The sequence below is a fragment of the Pteronotus mesoamericanus genome, unplaced genomic scaffold, assembly GCF_021234165.1.
Source record: "Pteronotus mesoamericanus isolate MK-2021 breed Mesoamerican mustached bat unplaced genomic scaffold, CSHL_Meso_final contig_164, whole genome shotgun sequence".
NCBI lineage: Eukaryota > Metazoa > Chordata > Mammalia > Chiroptera > Mormoopidae > Pteronotus > Pteronotus mesoamericanus.
In genome coordinates this window covers 4675804-4697434 of record NW_026555065.1, presented here as the reverse complement: position 1 = coordinate 4697434, position 21631 = coordinate 4675804, and the positions used below count along the sequence as shown (strand labels likewise).

At 37.2% G+C, this 21631-nt stretch overlaps 1 protein-coding gene and 2 non-coding genes across 3 annotated transcripts in view; 1 reads left to right on the top strand and 2 right to left on the bottom strand.

Annotated features, from left to right (window-relative positions):
- Positions 1 to 21631, bottom strand: part of CSNK1G1 (casein kinase 1 gamma 1) — a 158225-nt gene that overhangs the window by 58999 nt on the left and 77595 nt on the right. The window contains exon 4 of the mRNA XM_054565295.1: positions 14026 to 14095. Within this exon, the coding sequence (XP_054421270.1) occupies positions 14026 to 14095 (70 nt within the window). The remainder of the gene's footprint in view (positions 1 to 14025; positions 14096 to 21631) is intronic.
- Positions 3702 to 3808, bottom strand: LOC129064500 (U6 spliceosomal RNA). Its single transcript, XR_008528479.1, has one exon. It is a non-coding gene; the product is annotated as a U6 spliceosomal RNA (small nuclear RNA).
- Positions 9195 to 9296, top strand: LOC129064477 (small nucleolar RNA U13). The gene has a single exon (XR_008528463.1). It is a non-coding gene; the product is annotated as a small nucleolar RNA U13 (small nucleolar RNA).

Sequence of the window (21631 nt, the reverse complement as noted above, 5' to 3'; positions counted from 1 at the left end):
AAAAATTGGGAGTGGAGTCCTAGCACTGCACCAGAAGATCTCCAGGGTGGAGGCAAAGAGCATTAGCTAGGTTGATGGAGTCTCAGATGTGGCACCTGCCTGCCAGCTCTGGGTTCTGTCTGCCTTTCTGTCTGGAAGAAATCTGTCCCCCAGCTCTCGCTTTGATGCCAGACACTTCGGTTCCTCACTGTATGCCACTGGTAGCTTTTAAGCTGCTACTCTGGTACTGGAGCTCAGAGGGAGTGAGTCTGACTAAGTTTGTATGTGGGTTCTTTAAGAGGAACTGTGTGGAAGTTTCTTCCACCGCCTCAGTCCCTACTGGTTTTTGCAGCCAGAAGTAATGGGGACTTCTCCTGGCTCTGCAACCTTGGGCTTGGGGGGCCTAGTATGAGGCTGGGACTCCTTGCTGCCAAGATATCCTGCCTGAATTTTTATGCACTACATGTGGATGTGGAACCAGCCTGTTTTGCGTCTCCACTCCTCCTACATGTCTGGATGAATGTAGTTTAATTCCACAGTTGTCAGACTTCCATTCAACTCGATTTTCTGATGGTTCTGAGTGATGGTTGTTCTATAACTTAGTTGTAATTTTTTAAAAAATTTATATATTTATTTTTAGAGAGAGGGGAAAGGAGTGAGAAAGAGAGGGAGAAAAACATCGATATGTGAGAGATACATCATTTGGTTGCCTCTTGCATTCCCCCAACTGAGGGACCAGGCCTGCAAGCCAGGCATGTACCCTGACTGGGAATCGAACTGGTGACCTTTCAGTTCAAAGACGGGCACTCAATCCACTGAGGCACACCAGCCAGGGCTAACTTAGTCATAATTCTGATGTGGTTGTTAAGAGGTGGTGCCATTTATACCAGAAGTCCTCAAGAAAGTAAATTTTTTAATATATTTTCCAAACAATGATATTAGTTTTCTCCAGAACTCAGAAAAATTTTCAATTGAAAACATTTTTTTCTTGGGCAAACTGCACATAGATAGTTATAAATTCCTTCTTTAAAGTTGATAAATTCCTTCTCTTTTTTTAGAGGGCAGAGTAGGAAATCTAGAGTGCTATCTTTTCTGAACTGTAACCGTTAAGAGTGGAACCAAGCAAAAAGTTGACAAGCTATGAACCTAGTTCAATTTGACTGTGTCCAAATAATTCTCTAGCTGCTGATGGGCTATTTACATCTGATGTGCAATGCTACAGCTACTGTATTAATAAGAACCATACATAATTCTGACCTTCTAACAGCTTAAATCCCAGAACTTTCACCATAGAGTTTTTGGATGTTCTGAGGTCATAGGTACTAGTAAACATGTGTCTCTAATTGTATATCAAATCCTTACAGAAAAAATATGGGGACTTTGTTCTAATATCTTAAATTGTTCATTCATCTCTATTCTGTTATGAACAGGATAATCAAGTTAATAATATCATAGTTAATCAAGAATTGTTGGCATAAGCAAATAAAGAAGATGATAGTTTGGAGAGAAGAGTGTATGCTTGAAAGAAAGAAGCTGAAACTTAACGTGGTGATCTTACCACCAGTGAAATTCTACTCAAAGAGCAGAAGATTCTATGCTAAGATTTCATCAATTTAAGAGACATTTGTTAAGTTTCTCCTTTGCTCAAGTGAGATGCAAGATATACAATAATGAATAAAAGATGCTTCTTGCCCTTAAAAAGCTTATGATCCAGCAGCATATTCTACCGTGAAAAGTCCATAGGATGAGAGTGATATGGCTCTCTGTGAGTGCTCTCAATATAGTGCCTCAAGGGTGGAATATATTTCTTTGAGGTAATTTCTGTATTCTGCAAATAAAATGGAGTGATAAAAAGGAATAGGGGTTTTGTTCACTGCCATTCTAGAGCAGGGGTCTGCAAAGTATAGCTCGTAAGTCAAATCTGGCTCACCTACTTTTATATGATTAGAAAACTAAGAATAATTTCTATATTTTAAAATATCTGAGCCCTGGCGAGTGTGGCTCAGTAGATTGAGTGCTGGCCTGCAAACCAAAGGGTCACTGGTTTGATTCCCAGTCACGACACAACCCTGGGCTGCAGGCCAGGTCCCCAGTTGGGGGCAGGGAAGAGGCAACCACACATTGATATTTCTCTCCCTCTCTTCCCCTCTCGCTAAAACTAAATAAATAAAATCTTAGATAAAATATTTGAAAATAATTTAATGAAGAGAATTTCGCGATACATGAAAATTACATAAAACTCAAATTTCAGTATCCATGAATAAAGCTTTCTTGGAATACAGCCCATTTGTTTACATATTGTTTATGGCTGTTTAATGCTACAAGAATAGAGTTGTATAGCTGCAAGAGAGACATATGGTCCACAAAGCCTAAAATATTTACTACCTGTTCTTTTACACTATCTGGGAAAAGAACTCCAAGAAAAAAAAAAAGATCAAATTGCTATACCTATTTGTTCTGTAAAACAGAGTTGTAACCATTGTGCAAGGACCAGGCCAGCTGGTTCAGTTTAGCGTTTGGTCCTTACCAAACTACAGCTGTGGAAGTAAAATTGTTCCTTCTCATCAAAGAGGCTCAAATGAGAATAATTGTATTTCAACCTGACCACATTCAGCTCCTCTGAAAGAAACACACACTTCCCTTAACATCATAAATGTGATTGGTTCACAGTAGCCAGAATTTTGCTCTATTGAATCAGGACTGGGAAGTATCAAGTGACTACTGCTTGAGAATGCATCAAAAGTTTTAAAAAAATGAAACTTCCACACTTGATTCCTCTGTGGTGCTCTGTTTAGAGAGAATCTGTCCTTCATTCTGATATTTTTTTAAGCTATGAGAAATGTAAATAGGATATTTCCATTTCTACAGGAAAGTTAGATCTTCAGTTTCAATATAAATCAATACTGCTTTGTTTATGTAGACTTTTCCCTTAAGAATTCAAGGCCTTTACAGACATTACCTCATTCAACCCCAGCAGGTCTGCAAACTCGATAAGAAACAGAAGGTTTTCCTGTGTTGTATGAGTAAGGAAACTGAGGCATAGTATAGGCACACGGTTCACACTTGAGTCACAGAAAAACAGCTGGAAAAATCGGGCTAAAATTTTCTTCTCGCTTCAATTCTTGGCTGTAATTCACACTGCCTGTTAATTAGAGATGGCAAGTGTCTAAATCTCCAGTCCTCAAAATGTAATTTCAAGGCTTCCCTTTTATACTATTTAAGATCCATTTCCCCTGAATTTAGTGGTATCTATCTCCTCCCTCTGTAATACCCCTGGCAGAAAGAATTCTAAAAACTTATACATGGCAAGAAATGATCCAGATTTCATTTTCTTTTACCAGGACCACCATTAGATCCTTCTTTTCTTGTTACAAAAACTTTCTGCCCAACAAAAGACCAGAAAGTTTATCCTAAATTCTTTAAGCACTCCCAACTATTGGACATCTAAGTTGAGGCATATTACTTGTTCCCAAATACTCTTGTTCTATGATTCACTTCTATTTTAAGTAAAATTCCCATCTTTCCAGTTATCTTTTCAAATGTTCTTATTTTTAATTTCCTGTGTACTGCGTCCTATGTTTGCCCAGCTTGTTTACAATGTGCTCCTCGGGAAGTTTACAGCATTATCGGAGGGTTTTGTCAATCTCACACTTTCTTATGATTTTCTTCAGATTCATGCTTTATTCCTTTGTTGAAGCAGAAAGTGTTCTTAATTTTTTCTTTTAAATATGGAACGCTTCACAAATTTGCATGTCATCCTTGCGTAGGGGCCATGCTAATCTTTTTTGTATTGTTCCAATTTTAGTATATACGCTGCTGAAGCAAGCACCATGTTCTTTTTAATTTAACAGTTGCCTAGATTTGAGGCTCTTCTTCTGGTACTAACTGGTACCTCCTATCTTTTTTGATGACAGATAATACCATTCCCTCCCAGAAACTTCAAAAGTGCAAATCCCAATCAGCTTTACACTTTCTTTATTTACAGCATAAAGGTTTCAGTGGGTGAAAATGGCTTGCATAGGGTAGCTCTGAACTTCTCAGTTGTATACATGGCACACCTATTCAACATAAATGATTAATTTGTTTTGGAAAGAAATGTTTCAAAGCCTAGATCAGCAAAGGCCATAAAAGGTTCTAACAAAGGCAGGTTTTTTAAAGCATGAAATTGGGGACACCATGTGAAAAAGAAAATCTTGTTCTTTCACTAGGGGGAGGTTCTGGGCCTTTGCCTCAATTAAACATTTTTATGGCTATGTTCCACTACTCTATTATAATTAGGTAAGGGATAAGGGGTTAAAGGCCCCAGGTACCTATTGAGAGAGAGAGAGAGAGAAAGAGGGAGAGAGAGAGAGAGAGAGAGAGAAAAAGCTATATTTGTTTAGTTGTTTGAAATATGCCGTTGGTATCTTGACAGGAATTGCAAAGAATCTATTGCACAAAAACATAGGACAATCATTCCTAGCTCAATTTTGCCTACTGTGTGATCCTAGGTAAGTTAGCTACTAAATTTCTCTGTGCTCAAAAATGAGAAAAATGAAGTAACAAAGAAAGTACCTACTGGGTATTTAAGTTGACTTGCATTCTCTGCCCAAAGAGATTTTCCCTCAGCTTTGTTACATTGTAATATTACAGTAAGCTTCTTGCTGTCATTTTAAGTTGAGGATTAGTATATCCTTTATAAGAGAGAGCCAAAGCAGAATGGTCATTAGCAAATTAGAATAGGTGCTCAAAAACCAGGACATGTCAGCTCAAACTTAGGTGAGCTATGATACACTATTTATTCCTAGAGCCCTTAAGAATTTTTCCAAGGCAGGTTGCTACATAGAATGGAATTAAATGTTTAACCAACGCAATATGAGTCCCTTCATTACTTTTAGGACCTCTCATTATAATTAAGAAGGGTCCAGAAGCAAAGAGATCATTGCAGTGTCTGTTTATATTACAGTTAGGCCTTTCCAAAAGCCAAGTGAGGTGGTGGAAATTTTTAGTCAAAGTACTAGAATAGGTTATTTACTAAAAACGTTAAAGCTATTGCTCAAAACCACTGTTCCTAAGAAAGAGTCAACTCTGAGAACAATAACAGGGCAACTTTATAGCTCCTTCTGGCTAAGTCAGAGTTCTCCACCATATTTTATCTACTGCACTCTCATTTTTATATCTAGAGTCCTATTTTCTTGCCATTTGCCAGTCTCCATTCTCTTTCATTTGTTTCTGCCCTTTCTGATTCATTCCCACTCCTTCCCGACTCATTCCCTCCCTTCTCCTGTCATTACTGCTACATGCTTGGTTCTAGTTTATTCATCTTTTATTTAATTATCAAACATATATTATTCTAGGCCATTATCATGTGGCCAGACCATATCTAGCTATGAACCTTCATGCTCATACTGTCCCTCTCCTATCTTTAGGTTTCCTGTGTTTAGGCCTCTGGTTTGCCTATCTGTGCCCCAAACCTGTCATCTCTCAAGTCCTGTTCCTGTGTGTTAGGATACAAGCAAAAGTGAGAGGCACAGAGGATAAGAGTTCTGGGCTGGGACATATAAAAACTGACAATGTATACCCTCTTCTAAGTGAAATGACTCTGAGAACATAGGGAAACCTAAAACATTCCCATAACAGGAAAATAAATTTAGGACTTACACATGGTGACTATTATACAATTAGCACAACACTGATGACTGAAGAAAATAATAAGAAAATAAGAAAGATGGTTATAATTCAAAGGATGCTTTCATCCGCTAATTCTGAGGCTCACCGCTTTTAATTACCATGACTAACTACTACCGTTCTTTCTTGTGAAACTGGATCATTGTGCCAAACCAATACTGAAGCTACCACGAAGGCGAGCAAGTTCCGGAAAATACAGAGTCAATCTTTAAGTCCCAGACTCCTAATTTTGTGTACTCACAACAATCTATAGAAACTACATCTGAAAAGCATAATTGCACTCAATTCCAAAGTCTGTAGTGCCTTGAAAAATCAAAACAGTGATATAAGGAGAAATGAAGCACCCTGGCTGGTGTGGCTCAGTGGAGTGAGTGCAGGCCTGTGAACCAAAGGGTCACTGGTTCAATTCCCAGTCAGGGCAAATGCCTGGGTGGCGGGCCAGGTCTCCAGCTGGGGTGCACAAGAGGCAACCACACATTGATGTTTCTTTCCCTCTCTCTCTTCTTCCCTTCCCCTCTCTCCAAAAATACATACATACATAAATACATACAATTAAAAAAAAAAAACAGAAGGAATGAAGGAAAAAAATATAAGATAAAACTGAAGAATGTATTTGATTTAGTAAAAAATAAAACCTAAAACTTTAACTTTCTAACCCTGAGGAAAGACTAATATAGTAATTTTTCAGAGTCATTACATATAGTAGAGTTCCATGTTTAAAAAGTTTTTCTTTGTAATAAATTCTCCAGCACTCTCAGGTTCAAACTATAATTTGCAAATAAAAACCTTCCCTGCCCCCAGCCATCCAATTATGTGAAACATTAGAGAAATACAAAATGTTCTCATTTTGATTCACGGACGGACATCTTTGGATGTCCATTTTGCCAGGGTCATATTTATAATGTAATTAAATTATAAAAATGTAGATTTATGTTTTCTGACACTGAGGAATATACCAAGTATAATAAATATGTGTACTAGAATGTTTCTTATACAATAATATGTGGTTTTTAAGAGTTTTATTTTAAAGACTTCTGGCCAACATGGGGACGTAGCTAGATATGCTTTGCTTCCTTGCATAACCAAAAGGACAATAACAAATTTAAAAACAAAACACAACCAGAACTGCCAGAAAATCAAACTGTATGGAAGTCTAACAACCAAGGAATTAAAGAAACATTCATCCAGACCGGTAGGAGGGGCGGAGACAGGCATCCAGGGTGGAGAGGACTTGCAGCAGGGCTGTGCTGGTGGCGGCTGGCAGACTGGGCAGTCCCATATTAGCATGTGGGGAGTGAGACAGACAGCAAAACCCAGGGTTCCAGCATGGGTAAATAAAGCCTCAAAAGCTCTGGCTGTAAAAAACTGTGGGGGTTGCAGTGGCGGGAGAAACTCCCAGTCTCACAAGAGAGTCCACTGGAAGGATCCATGGGGTCCTAGAACGTACACAAACCCACCCACTTAGCACACAGCACCAGAAGGGCCCAATTTGCTTGTGGGTAGCAGAGAAAGTGACTGAAAGCCAGCAAGAGCCAAGCAAGCAGCATTGTTCCCTTTCTGACCCCTCCCCCAGATACAGCACCACAACGCAGTAAAGTGGGTAGCCCCACCGTGGTGAATATTTAAGGCTCTGCCCCGTACAATGTAACAGGTATGCAGAGACAAAGAAAGATGGCCCAAGTGAAAGAACAGATCAGAAGTCCAGAAAAAGAACTAAGCAATGAGAAGATACACAACCTATCAGGTGCGGAGTTTAAAACACTGGTAATCAGGATGCTCTCAGTAATGATTGCGTAGGGTTGCAAAATAAAGGAAGAAGCAATGGCTATACAAAGTGAAATAAAGAAAAATATACAGGAAACCAACAGTGACAGGAAGGAAATTGGGACTCATATCAATGATTTGGAGAAGGAGGAAATAAACATTTAACCAAATCAGAATGAAGAAATAAGAATTCAAAAAAATGAGGAGAGGCTTAGGGACCTCTGGAACAACTTTAAATGTTCCAACATTCGAATCATAGAGGTGCCAGGGGAAGAGGAAGAGTAAGAAATCAAAAACATACTTTGAAAAATAATGAAGGAGAACTTCCACAATCTGGCAAAGGAAATAAGCTTCCCGGACATCCAGGAAGCTCAGAGAGTCCCAAAGAAGTTGGATCCAAGGAAGCACACACCAAGGCACATCATAATTAAGTTACCCAAGATTAAAGATAAGGAGAGAATCTTAAAAGCAGCAAGAGAAAAGGAGACAGTTACAAAGGAGTGGCTATAAAACTATCAGCTGATTTCTCAAAAGAAACCTTGCAAGCAAGAATGGACTGGAAAGAAGTATTCAAAGTCATAAAAAGCAAGGACCTACATCCAAGGTTACTCTATCCAGCAAAGCTATTACTGAGAATGGAAGGGCAGATAAAATGCTTCCCAGATATGGTAAAGTTAAAGGAGTTCATCACCACCAAGCCCTTATTATATGGAATGTTAAAGGGCTTATCTAAGAAAAGAAGATCAAAACTATGAACAGTAAAATGACCACAAACTCACAACTATCAACAACTGAACTTAAAAAAACAAAAACAAAAACTAAGGAAACACTAGAACAGGAAGAGAATCACAGAAATGGAGATCACATGGAAGGTTATCAGCAGGGAAGGGGAGAGGGGAGAATGGGGCAAAAGGTACCGGGAATAAGAAGCATAACTGGTAGGTACAAAATAGGTGGAGGTTAAGAACAGTATGGGAAATGGAGGAGCCAAAGAACTTATGTGTATGACCCATGGGCATGAACTAAGGGATGGGGAATGCTGGTGGGGGGGAGGCAGCGTGCAGAGCAGAGGGGAATAAGGGGAGAGAAAAAATGGAACTGTAATAGCATAATCAATAAAATATACTTCAAAAGTTATTATTTTTAATACAATCCTATAGTTCAAATAAGTCTTAAAAAGTCATGGATTCTAACTTTATACCTGTGCACAAATTGCCCTGACTACATCCAGAATGTGTAATTGTTCAACTTCTGCCTGAAAACTGCCCTCCCTCTAAGAGACAGGAAATCCTATTGCACAAGATAGCTTACTACAATTTGCTTTTTTAGTTCCTATAAAGTGTTTGAAAAGAAAGGAAACAAGGTATTGCTTCATTTTATTATAATTTGTTGAACTGATGCCTGAAACTGCAAACACACAGCTCAAGAGATATGGAGACAGAAACAAGTTGCCTTGTGATGGAAGAGGTAAGAGAAGACCATAAAGCCACTGCTGCAGTCTTTTAAAAAATTATGTAGCCTTGACCAGTGTGGCTCAGTTGGGTGTCGTCCCACAAAGCATAAGGTTGACTGTTTGATTCCCTGTCAGGGCACATTCATGGGTTGCAGGTTCAGTTCCCGGTCAGGGCGTGTGCGTGTGCAAGAGGCAACCAACTGATGTTTCTCTCCCTTTCTCCCTCCTTTCCCCTCTCTCTAAAAATAAATAAAATCTTAAAAAAGTAGATACTGTACAACAATGAATTCAAAATAAAACACATAATTTGCTTTTAAAAAATTAGTTATAGATCCTTTTCTAGTTCATACGTGTGGTGATTGGGTGTTCACGCTCTTGTGACATGTGCCTCCCACAAACCTTGTTACAACATTGGCACATTACTTGTCTGACATGAAAAAAATAAAAAATCAAAAAATATAAAATTAGTTATAATAACAACGTCAGGCAAAAAATGCACAGTATTAAAGAATTAAAGTCAAAACTTAAAAGCAACACTGCTTTCCATTTTAATCATACTCTTCAAAGGTAATCATTATTAAATTTTATGTATATCCACTCAGATATTTTCTATGCTCATATGAACGTTACCTGTATTATATATGTATTTCTTGAACTACACAAATACAATCATGCTACATAGTTCGGCAAACTTTTTCACTTAAAAATTTGTTGGGGCATCTTTCCAAAATTAGTATATAGGACTCTACCTTCTACATATCGTCATTGTTTATCCAGATCCATATTGATAACATTTAGATTACTTTCACACTGTTAAAATTGTTATACAAAGCCAAAATTTATCTTCTGTAATTTCTTTCAGTAATTTTTGCTCTAGAATCATTTAGAATAAACTGAATCTATCATTTCATGGCTCCCTGAACTTTTGAAAAACCACTACTATATCACATAAGTGGGAATAAATGGAAGAACACATGAAAGAAAAGTTCTGAGTGTCATAATACTCAGGTATTAGAAAGAGTGGAAAATGATTTCCTCAAATAAAAACAATCTAAATATTCGACAATACAAAATGGGTGGCTAAATTATAATCTTTGAAACTAATGGGATATTATATAATGATCAGAAACAGGGACACTCTGAAGCATCATGACAAATATTATAATGTTAAGTGAAAGAAAACATGCTGTTGCATGTGAACTGAGATTAACTGTGACATATATTTGCATATGAAAAGGAGAGAAACAGTGAAATGAAATGTAGCTGCATTAGGCTGGTAAGAGCATGGATCATTATTTCCTTTCAAAATGCCCTTAAATATTTTATAATTTTGTTTCTACAATAAATGTAAAAAAGAAAAAATGATAGCTAGTAGGAAGATCAAGATCCTCATTCTCATTTTCAAGGACCTCAAGGCCCCCTTTGCTTTCTTCTTTGATTATCTTGAGATATCAACCCTCATAGTGAATAATCAGCTCTTGAAACTCTTGATAGCAAAGCTACCAACAGCAAACAAAGTTTGAAGTATGACTGACCATGAGAGAACAGAGTGGGATGGAAGGGAAGGAATTAGAGCTCAAACAAGGAAAAGAAGGGATAATCAGGAACAGCTCTAACTTAAACCACGTTCATAATCACCCAGTGCTATCATTTTTGTTCTATCTCCACATGAGTAGAAAACTGGTATGAATTTGCAGATCATATGGGGGTCAAAAACCCAAGGTAATGGTTAAGATCTGTGTACTCAAAGAAGAAATGGCCTTATTTACAAGCTAACACAAAAGTCCCTATTTTAAGAATTTAAAGCCCCAAGCTCTGGTCAAAATAGCAACAACAGTATTCTTTAAATTCATAATCATCCATTTCTCCCCCAAAATTCCATCCATTTATTTTATAATTTCCTGAACAAACCTAAGTCACAATGAGCTTTTTTTTTTAAAGTATATTTTGCAAATCACTGGCCTGTGCTGAATAATGACCAAGCATTAGTGAATAAAAAAAATGATCACATTATTTTGGTTACTGTGTGGTTCTGATGAGAGTGGCATGTGTGCTCTGGCTGCTCAAACATTAACTACTGAGGAGATGAGTCACATTTGCAGCTGGGAACTCACTTTAGAAAAATAGGGAGACAAATAGACCCACTTCACCTATGCTTATAAATTAGCAAAGAAGCGCTAGTGTTTGTGCTCACATATATAATGAGATGCTGAAATCTTGTCTACTTTCTTGTCAACTGATCTACTTTCAAAATGTTTCCATTTTTGTCCATTCCCAGAGAATTTTTTTATTAACTTGGCAAAAATCTAAAAAGGTAAGCTTATCAAATCTTCCTAACTTTTTCTGTCACCAAAATAATTCCCAACTGTCTACTATGTGAAGGAACCATGCAGGGCTTTTACCACTGAGACACATGGGTGAAAGTACAAGCTTTGTTCTTAAGGAGTTTATAGTCTTACAGGCACTTAAGAACAGCTGTGTTCTTAAGGAGTTTATAGTCTTACAGGCAGGAGGGTATGCAATCCCAATTAAAAACCAGCCAATACATAATCATCAGTAACAGAATCAGGACTGAAAAAATCCCAGTATTAGTAATAATGGGATAAAACAGCATGACATCTAAGAGTTTAGGTGTTCAAAATCAACTGTATAACCACAAAATGCAGAAAGCCTTGGTCAATGGCAGCTTATATAAAAAATATGTAAAGGTTTCAGCTGAGTAAAACTCCATAAAAATCAACTATTTGAACTGGCTGTTAAAATAGCTACTCTAAATTAAAAAAAAAAAAAAATACTGGGTCCAGATTAAGGAAGATAATAATCCCACTCTCCCCATATCCAGCTGTTTAATGAAGCTTAGGAGGAACATCACAAAACACAGAGTATGTCTTGCATACATTAATGCTTACAAGTGAAGCAATGATGGTGAAGTATCTGTATATCATATGCAAAAAGACAATGAACTAAAGGCACATAGCTTAAAGCAAGTTGTAGAGGGGGCAGAATATAAGAATTGTGATGAATGCCTCTGAGCTGGTAACTGTGAGCTCAACAGTGCTCCATGAAAATGAAAAAGGACAAATTTTGGTCTAAATCTGAAGAACTCCCAATGCTTTTGAATTTCCAACACTGAATTACCTTACATATCAATACACTCTGTGGCTAGGAGTAGTCAAACAGAAATGAATGACCACTTGTTAAGAAGCAATTCTTACACTAGGTGGAAATTTATAACAGATCTCTACAGCTCTTCCTATCTTGGAAAAGCTTGTGGCTATCTTGTTAGATGTAGACAAGAATATCAAGAAGATGACACCCATCACAGCTACTCTAAGAACAGTGGACCATCTCAGAAAGCAGAAAAAATGTCTGTAATCACCACTGAATTTCATGAATGACCTAAACGGCTTTGTGACTTTTACATGATTGTCAGAAGAGATACTGGGAGGGAGACCAATGGTGGCCTACCTACCTGACTATGAGCCAACAGCTGGCCTGACCACTACAAAAGAGCTCCCCTATTCCCACTGATTACAACAGATTCCCACTGATTGCAATAGATGTGCTCGTCTCAGAAGCTGCAGTTCTTCCTTGCTGCCTTAAGAGAAAGGCAATTTTTTAAAGACCTCTTTCCTCCAACGATCTACCTATTTAATAATGTTTTCAGTGCATGCAGAATGCCAAAACGTCAAGAATCTGCAATGTTCTCCTGTATTTGGGTACACTATGAATACAGCAGCACAGATGTTATCCCTATGTTAACAGGTTCACGAGATTGTGTGGCTTCATATTGAAAAGGGAACATTGGCCTGATCTGGTGGGTCAATTTGGAAGGGCATACAGAGGAAATTCTGTGAACTGGCCTGGTCACTTTTCTTAGACCCACTCAAACTTCTAAACTGGGCTGGATCTAGCATATTTCACCTGCGCCTTAAATTTGTGAGACACGTGCCAACATGTTTATCATAAGTGAGTTGTCATAATTACTGTGACATTTACAAAACTAGGAACAACATAATAGCCAACCTTAAAGTTTAGTTATGGGAAGACAAGCCCCAAGTTGTATATATGTCCTGCATGTCCTATGCACTCAGTTGCCAATCTTAAATCCTATGCCAGGCACACTCCATATTTAAGGATATCATCAATGAACAAATAGTATATACTAGAGGCTACTGTGAGAAAGAACTTATGTTAGGTTCAATCAAAGATATACGCTCATCATGGCCTCCTTAGGTTATGACTATGGCAGATTACTGCCATGGTCAGAGTATAATACAACTTTAACAACACCAAGTGGCTCTTATATAATTCTACGTATTCTAAGGAAGTGAAACTCAAATTCCTTCAATGGTACCTTCAATAGCGGTACTTGAAGAAACCATGTTTCAATCACATAAAACTGTCACACTGAAGAAATCATAAAGCAGAGGAACTAATGAAACTAGTCAAATAATGAAACTAGCACTGAAGGATATCATCTTCCATGAGAGGTATCCCTTAAGGTTGGTAAGCTCAGTCAAGATATTTTCTGGAAGCCAGTAAGATATTTCAAAAAATTAAGAGCTTTTACGTAAAAACAAAACAAAAAACAAAATGAAAAGATAGGAATGTTTAAAAAATTATAAACTTAATTTTTAAAAATCCTTCAAGGCTATGGGTCATTACAATTATATAAATAGGTCTCCCAAATTAATGAGAACAATGGATAAAAATGACAGTGCTATGGCATTTCAGAACAACTTTCAGGAGTGGTTATATATTTTCCAGTATGTCTTTAAAAAATATATATAGTCTCAACATGGTAAAATATAGCTTGCAAATTACCAACCACTCCTCTTTTCTTTTGGTATACACAAAGAAATACAAAGAGAATGAATAAACTACCAAAAAGCAAAACCCCATACTATTCGAATTTCAGGTAGGGGGAAAGCATTCAAAGGTTGGTTTATAGGCACAGTAATAGCATCGCAGATTCCCAGTTAACTCAACTGCTCTTCCAGGAGCCAAAGAGGAAGTAGCTTTTTAATTGACTATGTTTATTTTCCTGTATAGAAAGCAGAGGAGATACACAGTCTGATGAAAGAGTAAAGAAAATGTGCATATTTTAGGGCTTTTACTAAGCTATGTGTTTGTAAATGGAGAAAACAGACTTGACTTACCTGCACTGCCAAGCTGTTTATAAAACCTGTATTCTAAATGAAGCTGTGGAGCACGTGATTTTATTGGTTCCTGAAACCCAAAAGAGATATTGTGATCAGATTTAGACAAGTAGAATTTTTCTAAGTTTTCAGTATAAACAAGAGCAAAGACCTCTTAATATTTTTTATATTTTTTCTTCTTTTGACTTTGAATAATTTATTATTTTTCAATTACAGTTGATATACAGTATTATATTAGTTTCAGGTGCACAAGCCAGTGATTAGACAGTATATAACTTATTAAGTGATCGTCCCAATAAATCTCATACCTGACACCATACCTAGTTATTACAATTATTGTTGACTTTACATTCCAGTGACTATTCTGTAACTACCAACTTGTACTTCTTAATCCCTTCAACCTTTTTCACCCTTAAGACCCCTTAATATTTTAGAGATGATATCCATATATGACAGCACTTTCTTCCCACAATTTCTCTCTGAAATCAAAGCAAGGGAGAAGATGAATCTAAATTACATACAATCGTTTCCATAGATATTTAAATAAAAATACTCTGTATGAGCCATCATTCAGGGATAGCTCCCCCTCATCATAAAGTGGTCTCCTGAAATGTATTTTCCTAGGGAATGAGGTGTCAAACCTTTTAATTAACTACCAGTATGTATTTCCTGCTTGTTTTATTGTGAATTTGGGGTGATAAACAATTTTATTATTTTTAGAAAAATGATATGTGCTCAGAGAAAATTTCAAATACACAAAAATTAGGAAGAAACTAAAAGCAATCTGAATTCCTATCATTTTACAGAGAAAACTATTAACATTTTGGAAATGGTCTTCCAAACATTTATTTATATGTACACATATAAAGACTAAAAATTGCATTTAAAATAAGTGAGATCATGCTATATTTGCTGTTCTGTAATGTGCCTTGAAATTCAACAATGTGAGAATTTTTCCATGGCAGCAAGTAAAGCTGTGTATTATTTTTAATGGCTATAGTACTCCATCGCATTTATGTATGTGCACACACACAATTTTTGGACACCTAGATTGCTTTCAGTTTTCTATATTATGAATAATGCTGTAGGAAAATTTTTATGTATATTTAGTTTTACATTTAAGAGAATCAGATTACAAATGCAATTAAAATATGTAACTCTAATCAATATGGCATTCAAGTTTTCAAATATAGTTTTCTAAAGACCACAGAGATAAAACAGTCGAACTACCACAGTTGGCTCTATATCAAACTTTAAGAATTGCCTGGTAATAATTTTGAATTGACAGTATACCAGGCAACAAGGTAATGAGAAAATCAAACATTATCTTCAAAGATACATCTGCATAGTCAGTAGGATGGCTAGTATCAAAACCACAGAAAATAATTATTAGCAAGGATATGGAGAAACTGAAAGCCTTGTGCATTGCTGGTATGAATGGAAAATGGTACAGCTCCTATGGAAAACAGTGTGGTAATTTCTCAAAAAGTTAAACATGGAATTACCATATTATCTAACAATCCCACTTCTGGATATCTACATACACAAAAATCAGGACTCAAATTGATATTTGTACATCCAGATTCATAGTGGCATCACTCACAACAGTAAAAAGAAGCAACCCAAGTATCTATCAAAAAATGAATGGATAAACAAAATATGGGTACATTTTATTGCATACATATGATAGAATATTATTCAGCCATAACAAGGACATTCTGACACATGGTTACAACATGGATGAATCTTGAGGACATTATACTAAATGAAATAAGCTAGTCTCAAAAGGACAAATGCTACAGCATTGAACTTATAGAGTAGTTAAATTCATAAAGACAGAAGGCTGAGCAGTGGTTGCCAAGAGCTGGGGGCAGAGGAAAATGAGGAGATGGTGTTTAATGAGTGCAGGATTTCAGCTGAGGTAGATGAAAAAGTTCTGGAGATGGACACTCAACAACATGAATGTATTTAATACCACTGAACTATACATTTAAAAATGGTTAAAAAGACAAATTCTTTGAAAATGTTCCATGTGCATTTGAAAAGAATGTGTATTTTGCTTCTTTGGGATGAAAGGTTCTATATATGCCAGTTAAGTCCATTTGATCTAAGTTCAGTTCCACAATATCCTTGTTGAAATTTTGTTTGGAAGATCTATCCATTGTTGACAGTGGGGTGTTAAAATCCCCTACTATCAGTGTGTTGCTGTCTGTATCTTTCTTGAAGTCCTCCAAGACTTTCCTTATATATTTGGGTGCTCCTGTGTTGGGTGCATATAGGTTTACAACGTTAATGTCTTCTTATGGATTCTTCCTTTGAGTATTATGAAATGTCCTTCTGGGTCTCTTTTTATGGCATTTGTTTTGAAATCTATTTTGACTGATATAAGTATTGCTACCCCTGCTTTTTTTTCCTGTCCATTTGCCTGGAATATATTTTTCCATTCATTTACTGTCAGTCTGTGTAGGTCCTTTGTTATGAGGTGGGTCTATTGCAGGCAGCATATGTGCGGGTCATGTTTACTTATCCATTCAGCTACCCTATGTTTTTTGACTGGAGCATTTAATCCATTTACATTTAAAGTTATTATGGATAGGTATGTATTCATTTTTTCTCTTTGTACCTGTGTTCCTCTCTTTCTCACTCTTTCTTCATCTTCTTAAAACAGTCCCTTTAGCATATCCTGCAGTGCTGGTTTGGAGGAGGTGTATTCTTTAAGCGTTTTTTTGGTCTGGGAAACTCCTTATTTCACCTTTGATTTTAATTAAGAGCCTTGCTGTGTCGAGCAATCTTGGTTGCAGGACTTTGCTTTTCATGACTCGGAATATTTCTTTCCATTCCCTTCTGGCTTGTAGTGTTTCTGTTGAGAAGTCAGCTGCTAGCCGTATCAGGGCTCCCTTGTATGTTATTACCTGTTTCTCCCCTGCTTCCTTTAGGAGTCTCTGTTTGTCTTTGATATTTGCCATTTTAATTATGATATGTCTTGGCATGGGCCTCACCAGGTTCCTCTTGAATGGGACCCTCTGTGCTTCCTGGACTTGTGTGACTTTTTCTCTCCTCAAATTAAGAAAGTTTTCCATCATTGCCTTTTCAAACAGGTTCTCTATCCCTTCCTCCTCTTCTTCTCCTTCTGGTATCCCTATTATATGGATATTATTACGTTTCAGGTTGTCCTGCATTTCCCTAAAATCCTCTTCATTTCTTTTGAGTCTATTTTCATTTTCTTGCTCTTTCTGGGACCTTTATCTACCTTATCATCCAGCTCTCTGATTCGATCCTCTGCTTCATCTAGCCTGCTTTTGATTCCTTCTGTGTTCTTCAATTGGGAAATTGTATTCTTCATTTCCTCTCGTCTCTTATTGATAGTTTCTAGGTCCTTTCTCGTGCTGATATAGTTTGCAGTAACTTCCTTGTAGTGTCCCCATAGTTTTTGGTAATTCTCTCTGAGCTCACTGAGCTCATCGAGCTTCCTTAGAACCATTGTTTGGAACTCAATACATGATAGTTTACTTGCCTCTATTTCATTTAGTTCTCTTTCTGGGGATTCCTCTTTTCCTTTCAATTGGTGCGTGTTTCTTTGTCTTCCCATTATTTGTGAGACTCTTCCTTTTTGCTTCTGCTTCTTAAATTGATCTGCCTTGATTTCCTGACTTTGTGGTGTGAACTTCTATGATAGGAGAACCTGTGAGATTCAGTGGTGCAGTCTCCTTGATCTTCTGAACATGCTGCTCTTTGGATGCCTTTTATGCTGTTTATGTTGACTCTGTGGAAACAACTGTGTTTTGATTGTTGTTTGGTCATTCTTTGGTGGGTCTTACCCTCCAGCTGGCTGACTGAGGGTCACTCTGCCCACCACATCTTGTGTGTTTTTATATAGGTGCCACCAGAACAAAACCACAAAGCCAAGGAAACAAATCCACACCTGCAAAAATAACTCCCCCCTGCAATCCCACTATCAGCAGCAAATGAACCAGTATTAATAAGGAGGTAAAGAGATTAAGACTATTATAAGAAAGGAGAAAAATAAATTACTAGTATAAAATCTAATGACTTACTATGCACAAACTTGATGGACCTGAAAAGAATGTTAAAAAGCTATGTAACAAAGAAAATATCACAAATCATGGAGAAGACCACAGTGGATTTCATCTTGGCAGCCTCTAGTATTTGCCACTATTTATTCTTTCTGGATCTGCCTCTGATGATGTCAGGTATTGACTCTGTCTGACCTTAGGCAGTCCGTTTGAGACTTCCAGGAATCTACTGCCTGTGGCTGTCACCTTCAGTTGTTAATCTAGTCACTCTGCACTCAGCAGTCAGGCTTAGAGACCACAGGGAGGGGCAGAGCCCCTCCTAGGGGCAGGCTATTGTGTGCTCTCACACTGATGCTGCTCAGGGTAGTGGTCTACCTGAGCCAGATGGCTGCTGCCATATGGGGGAGGAGTCAGCACCAGGATCCTGCCAGCTAATCTCTCAGTTCTCTCCCCAAAGCCACCATCTCCAGTCTCTCCTCAAGTGTCTCTAGATCATTCTGCATCCCCTTTAGGCAGAGATCTACTATCTGTGACTACCATTCTGTACTCAGCAGTCAGGCTTAAGCACCACCAGGCCAGGGCAGAGTAAAAAGACAAATTCTTGATGTCAACTCCTTGTCAAACATAAGATTTTCAAATATTTTCTCCCATTTCATGGATTACCTTTTCACTATGTTCAGAGCCCTTTAATACATAAATTTTAAAAATTCTGATAAAGTCCAATTTATCTATCATTTCTTCCTTGTACTTTTTATGTCATATTCAGTGTCATGAAATTCTCCCCTAAGTTTTCTTCTAGGAAGTTTATAGTTTTAGCTCTTATATTTAGGTCTTTGATCCATTTTGAGTTAATTTTTGTATATGGTATAAGGTAAGGGTCCAGCTTCATTGCATGTAGATATCCAATTTTCCCAACACCATTTGTTGAAAAAATTGCACTTTCCCCATGAAATGGTTATTCTATTTTTTTTTCTTAATCCTCACCTGAGGACATGCTCACTGATTTTAGAGAGGGGAAGGGAGAGAGATAGAGGGAAAGAAACACTGGAGTGAGAAACTTCATTGAGTGGTTGCCTCTCACATGCACCCTGACCAGGGACCAAACCTGCAACCTAGGCAAGTGACCTGACCGGGAATCAAACCAGATACGGTGTTTCAACCAATTGAGCAACACTGGCCAGGGGGCATTACTTATCCTATTTTTAAGATAGGCTCAAAGGAAGGAGATCCCACAGCTTCCCTTGACAATTCCTGCTGGTGTTAAGCTTCACGGAGAGGAGGTCTTTATGTGTGATTTAAATATCCACTACTGAAATTTAAGCCTCTTTCTCTTATGTCCTCAAAAACAGATGAAATAGCTTCACAATAATCTTCAAATATCAAAACCATTCAGTCATTTCTTGGACTTCCTTTATTCAGGCAAATTAATTTCAATTCCTTTAAACTATCCTCGTTGATTCTGTTTTAGCTCTTTGATCACCTTTGACAACTCTTTCTGAACCTACTTTAAGTTTTCTGCATTATTCTTGAAATACAGAATACCTAAGTCACAGAATCAGAAGTTTTCTTGAAGTTATCTAGTTTATCTCTTTGCTTCATAGGTTTTATCTAAATCAATTCATGCAGACTGGGAAACAGTAAGTCCTCACTTAATGTTGTGAATAGGTTCTTGGAACTGGCGAAACAATGCATGATGAAATCAATTTTACCATAAGATAACTGGTATAAAAAGGAGTTCCTAGGCAACTCACCAATGTTATAATGAAATGACATTGACCAAAATGTTATTCAAGGACCTGCTGTATCACATTCCTAAATAACTCTGAAGAACTCGTACCCTTCTTTGATTGTAAAATCAGTGATCATCAGAGTTGGATTTCAAGTTTCTCAAGATTCTTGTAGTCAAAAGAAAAATACATAATATTAATTATCCTGTAGAGTCACTTCCTTATTCATTTAGCTCTTCATATAGAAAAAGACCACCCCTGAGTCTCATCTGGTTTTAGATCTCCCACTATGTCACCGTCAAAGCAGGCAATTACAGAATTTGTCTGTTAGCAAAATCACTAATAATTAGCAAGGAATCAAACAAACAGTAATAACAAATTAATATGGAACCAGACAGAGGTTGATTTAAGTACTAAAACACAAAGTGTTCTCTGATTAAAAAGTCTTTGGGTTCTGACAAACCAGAAGGTGCAACAAATCCTTTGTCAAACATAATACTCACAAAACTTTCTACTGGAAATCTTTATAAGAAATATTCAATCTGATCTTGGGTAATTAACAGATAAAAAGGCAAAAACTCTTTAGAGTTATACACCTGAAAGTGGGAGTACACATCATGTATGTTAAAAAATGATGGGCTTTTATCACAAACAGAAGGACTTATCCTTCAGCCAACCCCTTCAGCACATAGTCATAGCCTACTCAGTCAAATGAAACTTCAAGATACTCTTCTAGAAGCACTATGAATAAAGGACATTGGAACAATCATCCTACAGCTTGTGGAAGGCAAGATTAGCAGTGTGGTGAAGTTTTTTTTTTTAGTTGTCAGAAAACTTCTATTAAAAACCCCCCACAAATATCAATGAGGATGAAGGAGGGATATCATCATTACACTATTTTGTTTACATTGTATTTGAGTTTTAAAAATTATATTTTGATTATATGATTACAGTTGTCTAATTTTTCCCCTTTACTGTCCTCTACCCAGCACCTCCCATTCCCTAAAGCAATCCCCACACAACTGTTCATGCCCGTGGGTTGTGTGAATAAATTCTTTGGCTACTCCATTTCCTATACTGTACTTTACATCCCCATGGCTGTTCTGTAAATACCTATTTGTACTACTTAATCCCCTTACTTCTTCACCTATTCCCTCAAATCCCCCCTCCCATCTGGCAAACATCAAACTGCTCTCTGTTATCCATGATTCTGTCTCTGTTCCTCTTGTTTGCTTAGTTTGTTTTTAGACTCAATGGTTGACAGATATGTATTCATTGCCATTTTATTGCTCATAGTTTTGATCTGCTTTCTCTTAAAAAAGTCCTTTAACATTTCATGTAATAATGGTTTGGTGATGATGAACTTCTTTCGTCTTTTCTTCTCTGGGAAACTTATAACCTGCCCTTCAATTCTAAATGATTCCTATGCTGGGTAGAGCAATCTTGGCTGTAGTTCCCTGCTTTTCGTGACTTTAGGTATTTCTTGCCAGTTCCTTCTAGCCTGCAAAGTTTCTTTTGAGAAATCAGCTGATAGTCTTATGGGAACTCCCCTCTTGATAACTAACTACTTTTCTCTTGCTGCTTTTAAGATTCTCTCTTTCCTTTAACCTTTGGCATTTTAATTAGGATGTGTCTTAGAATGGACCTCTTTGCATCCATCTTGTTTGGGACCTTCTGCTTCCGGGACTTGCATGTCTATTTTCTTCACCAAATTAGGGAAGTCTTCTTTCATCATTTTTTCAAAAAGATTTCCAATTTCTTGCTCTTTGTCTTCTCCTTTTAGCACCCCTATGATGCGAATGTTGGGATGCTTGAAGTCGTCCCAGAGGGTCCTTACATTATCCT